This window comes from Diplotaxodon limnothrissa, linkage group LG14 (genome assembly GCF_057381915.1).
Source record: "Diplotaxodon limnothrissa isolate DT_005_m linkage group LG14, D_limnothrissa_male_GT1.1, whole genome shotgun sequence".
NCBI classification, from domain to species: Eukaryota; Metazoa; Chordata; class Actinopteri; order Cichliformes; family Cichlidae; genus Diplotaxodon; species Diplotaxodon limnothrissa.
The window spans coordinates 41792367-41811468 of record NC_140609.1 but is presented as its reverse complement, the minus strand read 5'-3'; the positions used below and the strand labels follow the sequence as shown (position 1 = coordinate 41811468).

Here is a 19102-nt window from a genome sequence, read left to right as displayed (position 1 = left end):
ATTCTTTGGGCTCCACGTGCCTGGGTTGGATAATATTGCTCTTGTTGTATCACTTTACGACACTGTCGAGCCCAGTGTCCTTGTTCTCCACACCTGTAACACATGTTTGGGTCCAGCATAGGTCCTCCCCAGACCACGACCCCTTGATTCTCCCCTTCCGTATCCACCACGCTCTCTCTGCGATATTCCGGCCCCCCAATTCCCCACGGGTCGTCCTTGCCTTGGTCCATTGGCGGGCCATCGGTCATCGGGATACAGATTTGGGTTCAGATCTGGCCAGTCAGGCCCAAGATCGCCCTGAGGCTTTGCCACCAGCATTTTCTTAGCTCCCTCCTTACTTTCTTTTTTCTTTTCGTTTACTTTGTTTTTGGCCTCCACCAGTTGCAGTTTCAGCAGCTGCCCCTGCGCCTCCTCTAACTCCTTTTTCTTGTTCATCAAGTGGAGGTGGAATTTGAAGAAGGTCCTCCTCCAGAAGCTCCCAGGCCTCGCCCATAATACCATTGGCTTACCTAGGGCTTGGTAGGTTGGGTGATCACACGTCATAATACAGCCTAGCGATGTTTCCCCTAGAATCAAATCCTTCCCTTGGCTCTTGTCTGAAATGACGATTTAATAATATCTAACTGCAAATCCTCACCAGTACTTACAGTAAAATGAGAGTACAAGAGATCACGTTTTTACAGAAAAGAAAGACAATATGTGGCCCAGAGGACAAAGACGTGAGTCTTGTTGCCTGGGTAGCTCAGATGGAAAAGCATCAGACTTTTAATCTGAGGGTCCAGGGTTCAAGTCCCTGTCCAGGTGTCTCCTTTGGATCATTCGCCTCGTCCTGCTCCAGCTGAAGTCTGTGTATCACATGTCTCTCCCATTTTGTGGAATTTGCGACCGCAAAGTCTGGGTTCTTTTCAAAGATCGACTGTCTCTCCTCTCTTCCTCCCACAAAAATCCTTCCAGAGCGATGCTTCCTGGGGGCCAGGTAAACATCAGACTTTGCTGAGGTGCCTTCAGCCCCCAGGGTTAACGCTACTCGTGGTTTCCGTCGCTTCGCTGCTGACATCTTAATCTCTTCCTCCAACCTCTCTATCCCTTCTTCTACTATCCTCTCCTCTAGTTCCTTCACCTTCTCCTTTAGCTTTGTCATGGCTTCCCGGTTGGTGTGCACTTTTCCTACAACCGCCCCCTGCCACTGGTTTTCCTTAAGGTCAACGATGTTTGGCCTCTGACAGGCCTTTTGCCTCACCTTGACTGTCAAGCTCCAGTCCAGGCGTATCCTCCTCTATGGTCCATGAATCCTGGGCTGCCACTTTCTGGCTGACACGTTCTGCTGTTGCCTGGTCTGCACTCTTAGAAGCCTCAGGTTGAGCTTCGTTCAGAGCTCCTTCTGGGCTGAAGTGTAAAAGAGGAAGCAAGGTCACACTCTGTGTTGTGATGCTGCCTTTTGATGTCCCAGCTACTAGTTGGGACGTGGACACCCCTGAAGTCTCTGCTGCTGGTTGGGACTGGGTCACCTGTGGTGTAGCTGCCACTGATTGAGGCTGAGTCACCCCTGGTGTAACTGCCATTGGTTGTGGATGAGTCCCCCCTGCGGTGGCTCCCTCTGCTTGCCGGGTGGGAGTCGGTTGCCTGCTGTCATCCTAAAAATCCACAATTCCTCCCTTCACTGTTCCTGTTCTTCCTTCCGGTCCCCACAGAGTGCCACTCTCCAGAGTCAAAATTGGAAAAGTGTATATATATGAAAAACAAATAAAAAAAACACCCAGCACGCCCCTGCGGGCGGTTTATCCTTCAAGCTCGGGTCCTCTACCAGAGGCCTGGGAGCTTGAGGGTCCTGTGCAGTATCTTAGCTGTTCCCAGGACTGTGCTCTTCTGGACAGAGATCTCCGATGTTGTTCCCGGGATCTGCTGGAGCCACTCGCCTAGCTTGGGAGTCACCGCACCTAGTGCACTGAACGGTCAGGCTCCAGAATACCTGTCTGATTGACTGCAGCCGTATATACCTACTGGTGGTGGTCAGAGGGCCCGGTGGCGCCAGTGTCCGGCAGCCTCGCCTCTGTCAGTGCGCCCCAGGGTGGCTGTGGCTACAATGTAGCTTGCCATCACCAGTGTGTGAATGTGTGCGTGAATGGGTGGATGACTGGATATGTAAAGCGCTTTGGGGTCCTTAGGGACTAGTAAAGCGCTATATAAATACAGGCCATTTACCATAGAGCTCTAAGATCAAATGTTCTCTCGCTCCTGGTCACTTCTAAGTCGAGGCTGGTTCACAGAGGAGATCAGGCATTTGCAGTTGTGGCGCCGAAAATGTGGAATGATTTACGATCGTGGCTCAAGAGTTAGCAGTTTGTCTTGTAATCGGAAGGTTGCCGGTTCGAAACCCGGGTCGGACAGTCTCAGTCGTTGTGTCCTTGGGGAAGACATTTCACCCGTTGCCTACTGGTGGTGGTCAGAGGGTCCGGTGGCGCCAGTGTCCGGCAGCCTCGCCTCTGTCAGTGCGCCCCAGGGTGGCTGTGGCTACAATGTAGCTGCCATCACGTGTGTGTGAATGTGTGGATGACTTGATGTGTAAAGCACTTAGGCACTAAGTAAAGCGCTATACAAATACAGGCCATTTACCTCTCCACATTAGAAAGGCCCCGAGCGTCAGTCTTTTCAAACCCCATCTTAAGACAAATTTACTCTCACTGGCTTTCAACACCGCATGAGAGTTACCTATCTATCCAACTAGTCATCACTTACCAGGTATTTTTGATTGATGTTAGTTGTTATTTGTTACTGTGTAATTATTATTATTTTTTAATCTTTGTACAGCACTTTGGTCAACATTTCGTTGTTATTAAATGTGCTGTATAAATAAAGTAAAATAGTGCTCCGATTCTTGGTATTTCTCCAGCTTCTCGTGTTCCTTCTTTCTGATGTTGCTGTCATTGGGAACCGCTACCTCTATCACTATGGCCATCTTCTTCTGTTTCTCTACCACCACGATGTCTCACACTATTTGTATTCCGTACTCGGCACAGATGTTTCTGTATACTATGCCGGCCACTTGGTTATGGTAGCTAGCAGGCAATGTATTATGTATGCATTGCCTGCAGGGTACCTAATCACGGGCAGGGCGTAGGTGTTGCTAGTCCTCATGACTTGCCTGACCCTCTGCAGGTACTTGGTGGTTGCAGCTTTTCTAGCAGCTTCTTCATGGTTCCCATTTGCCTGTGGGAGCCCCAGCTACTTGTAGCTGTCCTCTATGTCTGCAATGTTGCCTTCTAAGTGTTTCTAGTAGTTTGATTCCCTCAGTTCTGACTACCTTCCCTCACTTTTTTATCATTTCCGATATCATTGCTGTGTATCCTGGTGGTGTGGATCAGTGAATTGATGTCTTGTTCACTCTTGGCATACAACAGGGTTCAGGTGATGCAACTTGTGGGCTGTCCTCTTCCTTAGAGACAGGGTAAGGTGTTCCTTCATTTGAGAGGGAATCAGAGTACTTGTCCACATTTAATGAAGCCAGTTGTGGTGGTTGCTAGTAATCTTATACTGATTCCTTCCTGGAATCTGCAAGAATAAACTCTAAATACTTAATTTTTACTATAAAAGTTTTTGGGCCCCAGTTGAACAGTTGGCTGCCCAGAATTTAACAATACTGTTTTTCTATTATTGGGCATGTTCATGAGGGGAGGGCGTGGCGTCAGCAGATTTCTCTCTCCACCTGTCCGTCCTTTTGTCAGGTGTAGAAGAGCAGCTTCCCGTGTGGATCACAGACACCTTCACACTGCTCTGTGAAGCTGATGTTTGTTGTCCCTCTTACAGGATGACTGCTGCTGTCATTTGACTTGCTCTTGTTGATGAGGAATCTGTGCTGATGACCTGGAGTTGTTTTTCTCACTCACTCTCACTCTCTGTTTGACTGTTTCACAGTTAAGGGTGTAACAGAGTCTGCCTCAGTGAGAGCAGACTGACAGAGCCTCAGACGGTTTCTGCTGTTTATTAAATGAGTTGCTGAGTCCAGCTTCATTGCACAGATGTAAAGTGCTTCTTTTCCTCATGCTGCAAGCTTATGATGTTTAAAGAAACTCATCTGTTTACTGTTGATTGTCTTAATTAATGACTTTTTATGTTGAGAGGTAAAGACAGAAATGCTGTGTGCAGTTTTAATTGCTGATTCCCTGTTTTGCAACCCGACAGTTGAAATAGAAAGAACTTTGTATATAAATTACTCATAGGATTAAAAGTAGTTTTTTTCCCTTTGAAATCACAGCAATTAAATAAGTTTTTTCTGCAGATGTTAAAATGATAATTGTGTATTCCACCTCAGCTGGATCTTTTTGTTTGTTTGTTTGATTAGAAAAAGAAAACATTAAAAACTGAGATTAGGTCCTCATGTGCTTTAAGTTTCTATGCCTGATGGTAAGGTGGCACCTGAGATCATGTCTTCTCTTTGTCGAGCCTTTTTTCTTTATGTAAGAGCTTCTTTAAGCGTCTAAAGCAGATCTGAATGAAAATGTCAGAAAACATGAAGAACGGAGGTTAAATGTTGATCTCTTTTATGTCACTGTGGTTCACTTTTGTACAGGATGAGCTCCTCAATGTGAACTCTGTTTAGTCTTTCTGAAGTGAAACAAGTACAAGTTCCCATCCTTCACTGTGCGATTCATTGAGTTTTGTTTTCCTTGCCTCCCTTAAGATTGAATTTATGTTTTTCTATGGTTACTCTGTTTAAAGAATAGTTTTGAACTGAATACAGACTCGGTGCAGCTTGTGTTTAAACTCTGACATGATGAAGAGTTGATGATCCTTTAGCAGCTCGTTACAGGATGGAGAATAACTTTGAAATTGTGTTTGTGCTTCAGGGTCTGAACGACTCGCTGACAAACCGTCAGATCTACTTTGCCTTCGCTCTGATGTCGTACCTCTTCACCGTGTCTGTAAACCTGACCCTCATCATCACCATCAGCCTGGATAAAACGCTCCACGAGCCGATCTACATCTTCTTGTGCAGCCTTTGTTTTAATGAGATCTGTGGAGCTTCGAGTTTCTACCCAAAGCTGCTTCATGACCTTCTGACCAACTCTTATGTCATCACGTACACGGCCTGTTTGGGGCAGATGTTTGTCACTTATAGTTATATTTTCTCTGAGTTTACCAGTCTCACTGTCATGGCGTATGACCGCTACATCGCCATCTGCAAACCACTGCAGTACCGGATGCTGATGACAGCTCAGAAGGTAGCCCAGCTTCTGATGCTCACCTGGTGCTTCTCAGTTTTTGAAACGGCCGTGGGCACCGTCCTGACCGCCAGGCTGCCGCTCTGCGGACGCCACATCCCCAAGATATTCTGCACTAACTGGGAGGTGGTCAAACTGTCATGCTCTGACTCGACCCTCAACAATATCTATGCGTTCATGTTGATATTTTCACACCTGTCACAGACTGCACTAATCATGGTGTCGTACGTCCACCTGATACGAGCTGCCATCAGATCTCAAGCCGACCGCAGGAAATTCATGCAGACGTGTCTGCCACACCTCATTACACTGCTGGTCTTCACCACCTCACTGATGTTTGATACCATGTACTCTCGTTACAGCGGCGGCAGTACAATGAAGGCCCTGCAGAATGCATTAGCTGCTCAGTTCCTGGTGGTCCCACCCCTCGTCAATCCCATCATCTATGGCTTGAACCTGCAGCAGATCAGGTCCAGGATGGTCCACAGGTTCACCCACCGGACTGGGACATTCAGGAAAAACTAAGCCATGTTAATGAAATCAAACATGAAGAAAACATAGGAAGATGAAGTTATTTTCTAATCTTCTGTTCAAGTCAACCAAAATATGTGGATAGAATTCAGTTAAAACTAATAAAGTCCAATCCTAAAATGTCACTTTTGGTTCTTAGTACTTTAAGTTAAAGTTTATGTTTCATTGTTTTAGTGTCCTGTGCTCGAAGGGTCAAAGAATTATCACTCTGTTCCTTTCATTTGTTTAAAGGAATCTGTGTAAAGATTGGTTAGATTCTAGTAAATGCTAAAACTCCTTGTTACTTCCCACCTTTAAACCGTTGTACTCACACCGGCTGCAATGAAACTGGATGAAAAAATGTTATGAAATCCACATGAAAAGCACCATCCCAGCCACGTTGGGCACCCTGCAGCACACACACTTTTAGTGTCACTGCTGCCCTTCATACTGCCGTCACTAGAGGGCAGCGACACTTATGTATGAACGCTGCTCATCAACTTCTCTTCAGTATCCAGTACTGTGATACCACACAGACTAACTCTGGATACTGTAGCTCCTATGAAAACCTCAAATCAGAAGTACCTGACTCCGTGGTATAATTCTCAGACACGTAGCCTAAAGCAGATGACTCGTAAGCTGGAGAGTCACAAATTTAGAGGATCATCATTTAGCCTGGAGAAATAGTTTGCTGCTTTATAAGAAAGCCCTCCGCAAAGCCAGAACATCTTACTATTCATCACTGATTGAAGAAAATAAGAACAACCCCAGGTTTCTCTTCAGCTCTGTAGCCAGGCTGACAAACAGTCAGAGCTCTGTTGAGCCAACCATCCCTTTAACATTAACTAGTAATGACTTCATGAACTTCTTCACAAATAACATTTTTATCATTAGAGGAAAAATTACCAGTAATCATCCCACAGATGTAATATTATCTACAGCTACTCTTAGTACCATTGATGTTAAGTTAGACTCTTTTTCTCCAATTGATCTTTCTGAGTTAGCTTCAATAATTACTTCCTCCAAACCATCAACGTGTCTTTTAGACCCCATTCCTACAAAACTGCTCAAAGAAGTCCTGCCATTAATTAATGCTTCGATCTTAAATATGATCAACCTATCTCTAATGATTGGCTATATATATAAAGTGGAACCCTGACTTACGAACACCCCATTTAACAAAAAATTCATGTCCAAAAGTCTCCTTCTATTTCAGTCACATAGTTATAAGTGCACTCACTGGAAATATCTGCCGATAAGTTCCACTTTGTTCTTACTGTTTGCTGCGGTGATGACCTCACATGCTTTTATGACGGTCCTGCCGTATCACGAGTCCTGGGAGCACTAGGCATGTTTTTCTCCATGGTCGTGTCCAAATTCATGGGCTGCTTCCTCCTGAGGCCGCATTTGTAGACCGATTACGTCACAGCGACGCGCCGAAGGCTGTCCAAATTCGTAGACTCCTCCGAATGCAGCCGACAAATGCGTCCTCATTTTCCCCGAATTTGAAGGATGGGTCGGGTGTGTCCTTCGTGGCCCACCATATCCCAGAATTCATAGCGCGGCCCAGCCAAACTCCAGTTTCCAACGATGGCGGCCGCTACTAAGTTTTAAAATTACTCTTACTAATCTTTCTGGGTCACAAAATAAACTTTTAACATATTTTCAGGCGAGAAAGTAGCTGTGTAAACATCAAATATCTGCTCGGTTTATCAAGATATCGCATATTTGCAAAAGTGCTTCGACGTTTTCGGAGACGTCTGTTACCCACCAGCTTGATAGCTAGCCGGGAGCTCGAGGGTCACTGGAGCCGCCGAGAACGGCACAACTCCCGGCACATCATGTTCAGATCATCGCGGACTTTCACTACTCAGGTTAAACGTGATGTATAACTCACTTAGACAACCTAAAAATGTTATTGTTGGGCTTTTTTCAGTGTTTTATTTGTTCGTGAGTAAATCGGTTTGGCTGAGATTAAAGTTATTAGATTCGATAAAATAAAACTTTATTAATCCCCCGGGTGGGTTCTTCCTTGGTGTTTACACAGCTGAATAAAAGTCAAACAGAAAACTGATTGAACAGAAGTATGAGACGGTCGAGAGTTTACTCCAGTGTCCTGTTATATTTTAGATAGCAAGGAGCAGACGGCTGAGTTTATTAAACTCCACCCAGACAGCGGTGACGCAAATCAGAAGGCTGGACTGTCCAATTTCCCCAGCCGTTTACTTCCGGCCTACCCGACCTTCTGAGGACCCGGCCCACGTTGACCGCGAAGGCCGGGTCCTCAAGAGGATGCAGCCCATGAATTTGGACACGACCCATGAGTGCGGGGGAATAGCGATCTCCAGCCGTGTGCGTTCCTGCACAAATGTGAGACAAAATCCCTCCAGTTCTACGAATCCATTTCTACTTATAGCACGGGTTGTACTTTGACAATAATTACAGGGGGTTTATGCTAGGAGATTTGTCGAGATTGGTAGAGGCATGTGACTTACCACGGTAGCCTTTGTTGCGGGTTGGATCTGTGCACCGCAGTTGGGTTATTTAGCCACTAGAGGGCACTGAAGACCATGTAATTGTCAACTTTTCCTAACTTTGGGGCATTAGGTCCTTTCTGTTGCCTCACATATGCAGGTATTCTTGTTTCCTGCCTGTTCAAATGGGATTGTGGGACTTTCTTGTGTCAGAGTCTTCACCTCTGAGCATTATTTGTGTTACAGTTCATTATATTGGTGTGATGTTGGGAAGTGATGATTGTTATATTTACATGTGATAATTGTGTAGAGGTGTAGATACTGTAGGTTCAGTGAATGCTTAAATTGTACTGATTAGAATATACTGGACATTCAAGAGATTCAGTGCATTGTGTTTGTCAGGTCTGGACGCTGATCAGCGGTTTCTATCTTTCTCTCTCACTTCCATTCTCTTTCTGTTGGTGGGACAGATTCATGCCCTCGGCCCACGCCCTCAGAGAAAGGAGACACCTGAGCCTAATCAAGGTTATGAGCATTTAAGCCAGGAGGTGACTGCTGTTCTTCGCTGGATCGTTGTCTGCCACGCGTTAGTGAAAGTCAAGCCACAGCAAGTTCAGTTAAGTGTTTCTTTGTACTTTGTATTTAACCACATCTCGCTGTCTACAGACTTCCTGGATTCTTCCCCGTGTGATTCTCGAGTGGCGAGTGTTGGAGTGAGATCCTGCTGTGTGTGGATTGTTTGGAGAACGCGTGCCTTCCCCTTGGATTTCCCTGGAGCCCCGTCCCTCACTCTGTTGTACAAAGCACTCCCCTGCACCTTTTTGTATATACACTTGGTGGACTTGTAAATACAACTCTCTCGTGTGAATCTGATCCTGGAGTCCTGCAAGTGAGTCCTCTACATACAACCGTAACAATAACGATCCAGCCAGCATGGACTCAGCGGACTCAACCCCAGAAGCAATCTTGGAACGCCACGAATAAATGCTGCGGCACATTAACCAGCAACTGGCTACGCTCACCAAATACCTTTGGTGAGCCCATCCACTCCTCCTCTGTCTGCTTCTCCACATTTACCGGCTTCCGAACCTCCGGCGCCTGCACCAGCTATCTCCTCCGCGGACCGATCATTACCCGCGGCAGAGTCTTTCTCGGGTGAGTTTCACAGGTGTGCGGGATTTTTGACCCAGGTGACAATGGAATCCAGACAGTTACGGAGGACCTATGAAACTGATGGAGCCAAAATTGCCTGTTCAGCTGCTACGTGGGCAGGCATTAAACTGGGTGCAAGCCGTTTTAAGAACTTACCCTGAGATCACGTACCAAGACTTCCTTGTTAAATTTAAAAGTGTTTTTGAAAAAGGCACCAGGGCGGAGACAGCCGCTCACCGATTGTTGAACATAAAGCAGGGGAAGTCGAGTATGGCGGAGTACTCGGTCGAGTTTTGGACGTTGGCTGAAGAAACCGGGTGGGGGCAGTCGGCACTGATGATTACCCTGTTGAATAATGTTTGCGATGAACTGAAAAATGAACTAATGATGAGGGATGTACTTAAGACTCTCTCTGATGTGATTACACTGTGTGAAGGTAGACGAGCGCCTATGAGCACATCAGGGAACTGGAAACTACATTACCCAGAGGCCTCTGGGACGCACGGAGATGGCTCCTGTTCACGGTCTCCTCCACGGCTCATGATTGCAGCAAAATTAACTGTGCAACTCAAGACTCATTCTCTTAGGGCTCTGATTGACTCTGGGGCAGAACAGAACTTTATTGACGCCTTGCTGGTGCTTAAGTTAAATTTTAGCATGGAGCCTCTGCCGCATTCACTTCAAGTTACAGAGCTTAGTGGTTAGCGTCTCCCAGACATCACTCATATCACAGAACCTGTTTCCCTGACTCTCTCTGGTAAGAACTCTGAAGCCATACAGTTGTATGTGTTCAAAGCTCCTCTCACGCCGCTAGTCTTTGGTTATCCCTGGCTACATCAACATAACCCTGTGATTGACTGGAAGAAGGAGAGTATCCTGAGGTGGGGAGAAGAATGTCACATGTCCTGCTTAAAGGCCGTCACACCTTCCGTGGACCCGCTAACCAATTTCCCGTTCTCCGAGCCGCCAGACCTCTCCTCCGTACCGCCTATTTACCATGACCTTAAGCAAGTGTGTAAGGATAGGGCACGTTCGCTTCCCCCTCACCGGCCATATGATTGCAGGATTGACCTTCTACCGGCCGCACCACTCACGACCAGTCACTTATCCAGCCTGTCTCAGCCTGAGCGTGAGAGCATGGACAAGTACATCAACGAGTCACATACAGCAGCTCCGCGTTCGAGCTTCTCCAGGGGGTCACCATCTTCATTAAGTTGGACCTGTGCAACGCCCACCATCTGGTAAGAATAAGAGAAGGGGACGAGTGGAAAACAGCCTTTAACACTCACCTCAGCCATTTTGAATATCTTGTTATGCCGTTTGGTCTCACCAATGCTCCAGCTGTTTTTCAGGCCCTTGTGAACGACGTGCTCCGAGACTTCATCAACCTCTTTGTCTACCTGGATGACATCCTCATCTTCTCCCGCTCTGTCACCGAACACCACCGCCATGTCAGGCAAGTTCTTCAACCCCTCTTGAGAACCATCTCTTCGTAAAAGGGGAGAAGTGTGAGTTCCATGTCACTACTGTTTCCTTCCTGGGCTACGTCATCGAACAAGGTAATCTCAAAGCTGACCCTGTTCAAGCAGTTGTTAACTGGCTGACCCCGTCTAACCGTAAGCAACTTCAAAGTTTTCTGGGATTTGCAAACTTCTACCAACGTTTCATCTGCGACTACAGTAAACTTGCCTTGCCACTGAATCGTCTCATTTTACCCAAGGTTCCTTTCTGCTGGGATGAACCGACTCAACAGGCCTTCACTCACCTGAAAGAACGCTTTGCCTCGGCACCCATCCTCGTCCAACACAACCTCAGCCAACAGTTCATCGTGTAGGTGGATGCCTCAGATGCGGGAGTGGGGCGGTGCTCTCCCAGCAACAAGGCGGTAAGCTTCATCCATGTACTTACTTGTCTCACTGCCTCTCCCCCGCAGAGAGAAACTATGATGTGGGAGATCGAGAACTACTGGCCATCAAGCTCGCCCTGGAAGAGTGGCATCACTGGCTGGAGGGCGCTGCCCAGCTATTTGTGACGTGGACTGACCACAAGAACTTGGAGTACATTCGGTCGGCTAAACAACTCAACGCCAGGCAAGCCAGGTGGGCCCTGTTCTTTACCAGATTTACCAGGTTCCAGTAATGTCAAGCCCAACGCTCTCTCATGCCAATTCACCGCCTCCGAAGACACAGCTCAGGACTCCCCCATTCTTCCTCCCACGTGTGTTATTGGGGCCCTGACCTGGGAGATCGAGTTGGCGATTAGAGAGGCTCAACAGACTGAACCAGATCTCGGAACGGGCCCTCCAGGGCTACTCTTCATCCCCTCGTCAGTAAGGTCACGAGTGCTACATTGGGCTCACACTGCCAAGTTCACCTGTCACCCTGGGGTCCACCCTCCCGGATGGCCGAACTTCTCACCCTATCTCTAAGGGAGAGGCCAGCCACCCTTCGGAGGAAGCTCATTTCTGCCGCTTGTATCCGCGATCTCGTTCTTTCGGTCACTACCCACAGCTCGTGGCCATAGGTGAGGGTAGGGACGTAGATCGACCGGTAAATTGAGAGCTTCGCTTTTACACTCAGCTCCCTCTTCACCACGACGGACCGGTGCAGCGTCCGCATTACTGCAGCTGCAGCCCCAATCCGTCTGTCGATCTCCGGCTCCCTCCTCCCATCACTCGGGAACAAGACCCCGAGATACTTGAACTCCTCCACTTGGGGCAGGAACTCATCCCCGACCCGGAGTGGGCACTCCGCCCTTTTCCGGCTGAGAACCATGGCCTCAGATTTGGAGGTGCTGATCCTCATTCCCGCTGCTTCACACTCGGCTGCGAACCGTTCCAGTGCGAGCTGGAGGCCCTCACCCGATGAAGCCAACAGAACCACATCATCTGCAAAAATCAGAGATGAGATTCTGAGGCCACCTAAGCGAAAGCCCTCCGCCACTTGGCTACGCCTAGAAATCCTGTCCATAAAAATTATGAACAGAACCGGAGACAAAGGGCAGCCCTGGCGAAGCCCATCACCCACCGGGAACGAGTCCGACTTATTGCCGGCAATGCGAACCAAGCTCTTGCAATGGTTGTATAGGGATCGAATGGCCCGTAGCAATGGGCCAGACACCCCATATTCCCGCAACACCTCCCACAGGACACCCCGAGGGACACGGTCGAATGCCTTCTCCAAGTCCACAAAACACATGTAGACTGGTTGGGCAAACTCCCATGCACCCCCAAGTATCCTGGAGAGGATAAAGAGCTGGTCCAGTGTTCCGCGACCAGGACGAAAACCGCATTGTTCCTCCTGTATCCGAGGTTCGACTAACGGACGAACTCTCCTTTCCAGCACCCTGGCATAGACTTTCCCAGGGAGGCTGAGGCGTGTGATCCCCCTGTAGCTGGAACACACCCTCCGGTCCCCTTTCTTAAAGATGGGGACCACCACCCCGGTCTGCCAGTCCACAGGTACTGCCCCTGATCTCCACGCAACATTGCAGAGGCGTGTCAACCAGGACAGCCCTACAATGTCCAGAGCCTTCAGGAACTCGGGGCGGACCTCATCAACACCAGGGGCTCTGCCACCAAGGAGTTGTTTAACTGCCTCAGTGACCTCGCCCCCGGAAATTGGCGGGTCATTCCCCTCATCCCCAGACTCTGCTTCCTCCTCGGAAGACGTGTCAGTGGGATTAAGGAGGTCCTCGAAGTATTCCTTCCACCGCCTGACAATTTTCTCAGTCGACGTCAGCAGCGCTCCGCCAGCACTATACACAGTGCAGGTAGAGCACCGCTTTCCCCTCCTGAGACGTCTGACGGTTTGCCAGAATCTCTTCGAGGCAGTCCGAAAGTCTTTTTCCATGGCCTCTCCGAACTCCTCCCACACCCGAGTTTTTGCTTCAGCCACTGCCCGAGCCGCATTCCGCTTGGCCTGTCGATACCTGTCGGCTGCCTCCGGAGTCCCACAGGCTAACCAAGCCCGATAGGACTCCTTCTTCAGCCTGGTGGCTCCCTTCACCTCTGGTGTCCACCATTTGGTTCGGGGATTACCACCACGGCAGGCACCCACCACCTTGCGGCCGCAGCTCAATGCAGCAGCTTCGGCAATGGAGACGCTGAACATGGTCCATTCGGACTCAATGTCCCCAGTCTCCCTCGGAATGCTGTTGAAGCTCTGCCAGAGGTGTGCGTTGAAGATCTCGCGGACTGGGGCCTCTGCTAGACGTTCCCAGCACACCCTCACTACGCGTTTAGGTGCACCAGGTCTGTCCAGCGTCCTCCCCCGCCACCTGATCCAACTCACCACCAGGTGGTGATCAGTTGACAGCTCAGCCCCTCTCTTTACCCGAGTGTCCAGAACATATGGTCGCAGGTCTACTGATACGATTACAAAATCGATCATCGACCTACGGCCTAGAGCGTCCTGGTGCCACATGCACTTATGGACACTCTTATGTTCGAACAGGGTGTTCGTTATGGCCAAACTGTGGTTAGCACAGAAGTCCAATAACAGAGCACCGCTCGGGTCCAGATCAGGGAGGCCGTTCCTCCCAATCACGCCCCTCCAGGTCTCGCTGTCGTTACCCACGTGAGCATTGAAGTCTCCCAGCAGGACAACAGAGTCTCCAGGTGGAGCACCCTCCAGCACCCCACCCAGGGACTCTAAGAAGGCTGGGTACTCTGAACTGCCACTCGGCGCATAAGCGCAGATGACAGTCAGGACCCGTTCCCCGACCCTAAGGCGCAGGGAACAAACCCTCTCGTCCACCGGGAAAAACCCCAACGTACCGCAAACTAGTTCATGCATTTATTACTTCTAAGCTGGACTACTGTAATTCAGTATTATCAGGATGTCCATGTGCTCTTCACTTCTCCTTACCAACCAAATCTCACAAACATGGATCCTGTTTAATCCTTCACGGCTCAAATTCAACAAAGAGCTGGAGAGAGAAGGTAATCAGAGAACTAGGAATATTTTTATTTCATTTTCAGTTCGAGTGAAGCTGCGACAGTAATACACAGATGAGGCATCACGCTGTCGTCAACCATTTCTTTAACAAAATAAAAGCATCTGCATGGAGCCGAATGCACAACAGCAGAAACAGCAGCTCCTCCTCGCACATAAACATCTTTAATCTCCTTGAGTAAAAAAATAAATTACCTCAGGCCAACGAACAGTCAATGTGACATCAGAACAAACTCAGCTGTTTTATTTCTCACCAATATTTACAATAAATATCAGCAACAGCTGCTTCTACAATCTGTTTAACATAAAACATCAAGAACTGGATAAAAATAAAAAACAGCAGATTTTACTGTAACAAATAATTAAAGATACAACAAATATTTGGCATTTTTACACAAAAATAAATAAAATAATTTAATTGTCCTGCCTGCCGATTTTATTCATTTAAATTTGGTTGAAAAGAACAGATGGCTGAACAACAACAACAACAACAACAAAATATGCACACAAAAAGAATATTCAGAGCCAACTCCCAGAATGCACTGCTGCTGAATTAAGCGAAATAAAGAGCTCTGCTCACGCGTGTCCTGTTTCGATATTAAGTTTTGATCTTCTGTTTCATTTTGTCTTTTGGTCAGACGTTTTGTTTTAAAGAAAATTAAAACACCACGTCAGGTTTGTCATGAGGAGCTCCTATCACAGCCAATCACACGAAAGAATCTGAAGACTCGCTCTCTGAATCTCTTCAGGGTTCATAGTTCACCAACACCAGAGTGAGGCAGCTGCTGCTCTGATTCACACATGACAGGATGTGATGTCATCAACAGTAAGCAGGTACGAGCAGGCGGTGCTACACCAGGCGGCGAATCAGGTTGTTCTTCTCGGGCTCCAGGAACTCATCCACCAGGGCAGCGGTGACCTTCCTGAGCTCCTCCTCCAGGGTGGACACCTCGCTGCAACACAGAGAGGGTGATGATGTCACAGAGGCCCCGCCCACACATGAGGTCACACATGAAGTTTGTTAGAGTGACATTAGGACCTGACGTAATTATTCTTGGACTTTATCCTGTATGCTCTAAATAAATTTGGTGCTTTTTTTTAACAAACGTCGCAGTTCCATCAAACTTTCTTGTGGTACACGTTTCTCTGAAACGTCGGTCTTTTCCTGTTAGCAGCACAGTTATTGAGCTCACAGATCAGAGCCAGTTCAGCACTGCAGGGAAAGAAAGCTCCATCAGTCAGCTGGCAGACCACAATTCAGATCAGTGTTATTTATTCACACCTCTGATGAAGTCTCACATGTATCAGTGCTGATAAATGATCAGAATTATAATATTTCTGACTGTTTGAGGCAAAATTGAATCGAGTCGAATGGATTATAGAAATCAGTGATGATACTCAGCCCTCGTGAGCAGCCCAGGCCCGACAGAAGTGCCAAAGAGTGTCAAAGCACTTTAGGCACAAACACTTTTTCAGTCACGAGTGTTTCTTGTAGAACTGAGCTCCAAATAAAGAACTTTGTGTTGACAAGATTGTTAGTTGATCATTTACAAATCAACAGCAAAAAAAGTACACATGTAAAACTGTGGTGTTCAGCGATGCGGGTGAAAAATTTGGGTGCGCCGACCTTTTTTGCACTGCGCACCAGTGCAACCGTGGCAAAAAGTTAGTCTAGAGCCTGCGCTAACATTTCATCTCCATCACAGACAAACAGAAACGAGGAGCCGACCTCTGCCCCGGCACCGCGCAGAACTCTGTGTAGTACTTGATCTTCGGTTCGGTGCCGCTTGTCCTCAGCGTGGCCACGATGCCGTTCTGCAGCGTGAAGGTGATCATGTGACTGCTCCTGGACACAGGAAGAACCTGTACGGGAGAACACACCTGAACACACCTGAACTGAACAGGAGGAACTCGAGGAAAAACAAAACGGCATCTCACAGATCTGAGGTCTGGCTGACTGCTGTCGTATCCCGTGGTAACGTCTCTGACATGAACGATCTGGACGCCGCCGCACGTCTTCGGGTACGAGCCGCTGCCGTCAAAGTTTCTGATGCGGCTGAAGATCCTCTGGATGGTGGGAGGGTCGTTACAGACGACGTAGGAGGTTTTAGACACGTGATACCCGTACCTACAGACAGGAAGTCACACTGAGGATGACTGTCAAAATAAGAGCAGAGCACATTTTTCTGTCCAATGTAGTTTTAGTAGAAGTTTTGTCGAGATGTTTTTCAAAGGATTACAGTGGTCCCTCGCTATAACGCGGTTCACCTATCATGGGCTCGCTGTTGCAGATTTTTTTTTTCTTTTTGCAATTTTGCTTTCTTTGTCTTGCTTTTTACAGCACATTGTGTTCTGCATCCTGATTGGCTGTACACTTCCTGTTAAATCCAGAATTCAAAATCCTGCTCCTCACATACAAGGTCTTAAATAATCAGGCCCCATCTTATCTGAATGACCCTGTAGTACCATATCACCCGATGCATTGAGTTTTTCCTTTCCAGTCACCTTTCTCACTCACTATGTGTTAACAGACCTCTCTGCATTGAATCATATCTGTTATTAACCTCTGTCTCTCTTCCACAGCATGTCTTTATCCTGTCTTCCTTCTCTCACCCCAACCAATCACAGCAGATGGCCCCGCCCCTCCCTGAGCCTGGTTCTGCTGGAGGTTTCTTCCTGTTAAAAGGGAGTTTTTCCTTCCCACTGTCGCCAAAGTGCTGCTCATAGGGGGTCATATGATTGTTGGGTTTTTCTCTGTATGTGTTATTGTAGGGTCGACTGTACAGTATAAAGCGCCTTGAGGCGACTGTTGTTGTTATTTGGCGCTGTGTAAATAAAATAGAATTGAATTGATTTGGTGTGTGAGGACCAAACTGTGCATGGGCATTAAGGGACACACAATAAAGTCCAGCATAGAATCTTTTTCACTTGAAGCGGGTCAGTAAACGTCACACAGCTCGACATTAAATGACAAGTTGTGATCGTGATGTTAGAGCGGTGCCCTGAAGTCTTACGTCTGGTAGATGTTGTGCAGCTGTTGGCTCAGACTTAGGTGCTTGTTGTGAAGGTAAGCGGCCATTTCAGCCACGACCGCCGCCGAGCTCACGCCGTCCTTATCCAGGACTGTGTCCCCACAGAGGAACCCTGAAGAGATGAAGGGACACCTGACAGTTTCCCTTCCAATAATCCTTTAAACACAGAATTAATTCAGTTCTCCAATAACCATCAAAGGGCCTTTATACTGTAGAGGACGGTGCAACAACACAGGTAGCTGCTCTGTGCTGGTGCAGGGCACTGAAGATGATCACAGTGGGTGTATTATCCTTGAACTGTGATGAAGTCTACTCCCCACTGCTGTGTAATCAGATACTTTAAATTTAAATCAGACAGGAGAGGGTTTCCAGGAAACACCGCTAACTGTTCAGTTTCTACGCCAAACGTCACAGCGAACTTAGTTACCGATGGACTCCTCGAAGGAGAAGATGACTCTGCTTCCTGTTTGGGACAGCTCGTGGATTCTATTCCCGACCCATTTAAAGCCTGGCAGAGTTTCCTGTTGAACACAGAGTAACCATCATCGTCTGACTTCCACACACTGGTGTGCTCACTAATGCCTGAGCGTCTGACCTCAAAGTGGAACCCCTCGATGCGAGCGAAGGCCTGCAGGATCTTCGAGGACACCGTGGTCGCCAACATGTAAATGCTCCGAGCGTCTGCTGGTTCAGAGTGGTTCTCCTTCCACGTGAAGAACATCCACCAGCCCAGCAGGGCTGCCAGCTCGTTACCTGTGAACACCTTCCAGCCACACCTGAAACACAGGGCGATACAGGTGAACCTGCAGCGCTGCCAAATACTTTCAGCTCTGAAGTGCCTTTGAGCAAACATACCCGTCAGACTTCTCTGCTACAGCCAGCCGGTCAGCATCAGGATCTGTCGCCAGGACGACGCGGGCGTTTTCCCGCTCTGCCAGAAGGAGAGAAAGTTCCTGGAAAACAAGACATCGGATAAGCGAACGACAGGATTCGGTCATTTGTGAGCAAACGAGACGGGAACCCGACCCACCAGCACGGACTCTCCCTCCTCGGGGTTGGGACAGCGCACCGAGGAGAAGTTGGGGTCGGGGTCTTTCTGCTCCGGGACGGCGATCGGTGGAGGGAAGCCGAACACCCGGAAGGCCTGCTGCACGAAGGCGTGGCCGACGCCGTGGAAGGAGGAGTGGACGAACTTCAGCGGGGAGCTGCTGTTCAGGTCCCTGAGACGCATCAGGAAACATGCTCTAACGTTGGTGCTCGGGGTCATTTTAAAGGTCAAAGTTCAACATTTTCTGACGTCCTTATACGTTCACATCCTGGCAGAACATCAGGGGAACGTGTCACTCTTACCGCAGGTTCACTAACGTTTCTTTTAACGACACAAACAATCACGCCGTGAAACAAAAAAAGATCAGGTCAGACCACCTCACTGTGACATCACCACATCCAAGCCAACAACGCCAACGATAGCGTCACTGATTTGTCACTTAAACCTGAGAAAGAAATGATTATTTCCGCTGTAAACGCTCAGCAGTTAGAAATAATGATCATCTGTGTTCAGCAGTGCAAACAGCAGGTGGTCTCATGAAACACGCTGCAGTCCTCCACGAAACACCTGAACTCATCACGCTGAGACCTCAGCCCGCGGTCACAAACATCGTCCTCAATCACTGCTGGCAAACAGCTTCTGACATCAGCAGAACAACACAGGCTGTGGAAATGAGGAAACTATAAATGACTGTTCACACCAGCAGGCATCT

At 48.1% G+C, this 19102-nt stretch overlaps 2 protein-coding genes and 1 non-coding gene across 3 annotated transcripts in view; 2 read left to right on the top strand and 1 right to left on the bottom strand.

The window, feature by feature from the left end:
- Positions 1-731: 731 nt before the first annotated feature.
- On the top strand, positions 732-804 carry trnak-uuu (transfer RNA lysine (anticodon UUU)). The gene has a single exon. It is a non-coding gene; the product is annotated as a tRNA-Lys (tRNA).
- Positions 805-4808: 4004 nt separating this feature from the next.
- On the top strand, positions 4809-5744 carry LOC146619575 (olfactory receptor 4S1-like). The gene has a single exon (XM_085370752.1). The coding sequence runs from the start codon at positions 4809-4811 to the stop codon at positions 5742-5744; it is 936 nt and encodes a 311-aa protein (XP_085226878.1).
- Positions 5745-14338: 8594 nt separating this feature from the next.
- The window catches only part of pgm2l1 (phosphoglucomutase 2-like 1), an 11835-nt gene continuing 7071 nt past the window's right edge, over positions 14339-19102 (bottom strand). The window contains exons 7-14 of the mRNA XM_085370592.1: positions 18373-18562; positions 18198-18295; positions 17938-18118; positions 17770-17863; positions 17325-17454; positions 16249-16438; positions 16040-16173; positions 14339-15263 (exon numbers count right to left, since the gene is read on the bottom strand). Of these exons, the coding sequence (XP_085226718.1) occupies positions 15161-15263; positions 16040-16173; positions 16249-16438; positions 17325-17454; positions 17770-17863; positions 17938-18118; positions 18198-18295; positions 18373-18562 (1120 nt within the window). The 3' untranslated portion in view covers positions 14339-15160. The remainder of the gene's footprint in view (positions 15264-16039; positions 16174-16248; positions 16439-17324; positions 17455-17769; positions 17864-17937; positions 18119-18197; positions 18296-18372; positions 18563-19102) is intronic.

What these genes read in the sequence shown, in the direction of transcription:
- LOC146619575 (XM_085370752.1), top strand. Translation starts at nt 4,809, where the DNA reads ATGGAGAATAACTTTGAAATTGTGTTTGTGCTTCAGGGTCTGAACGAC.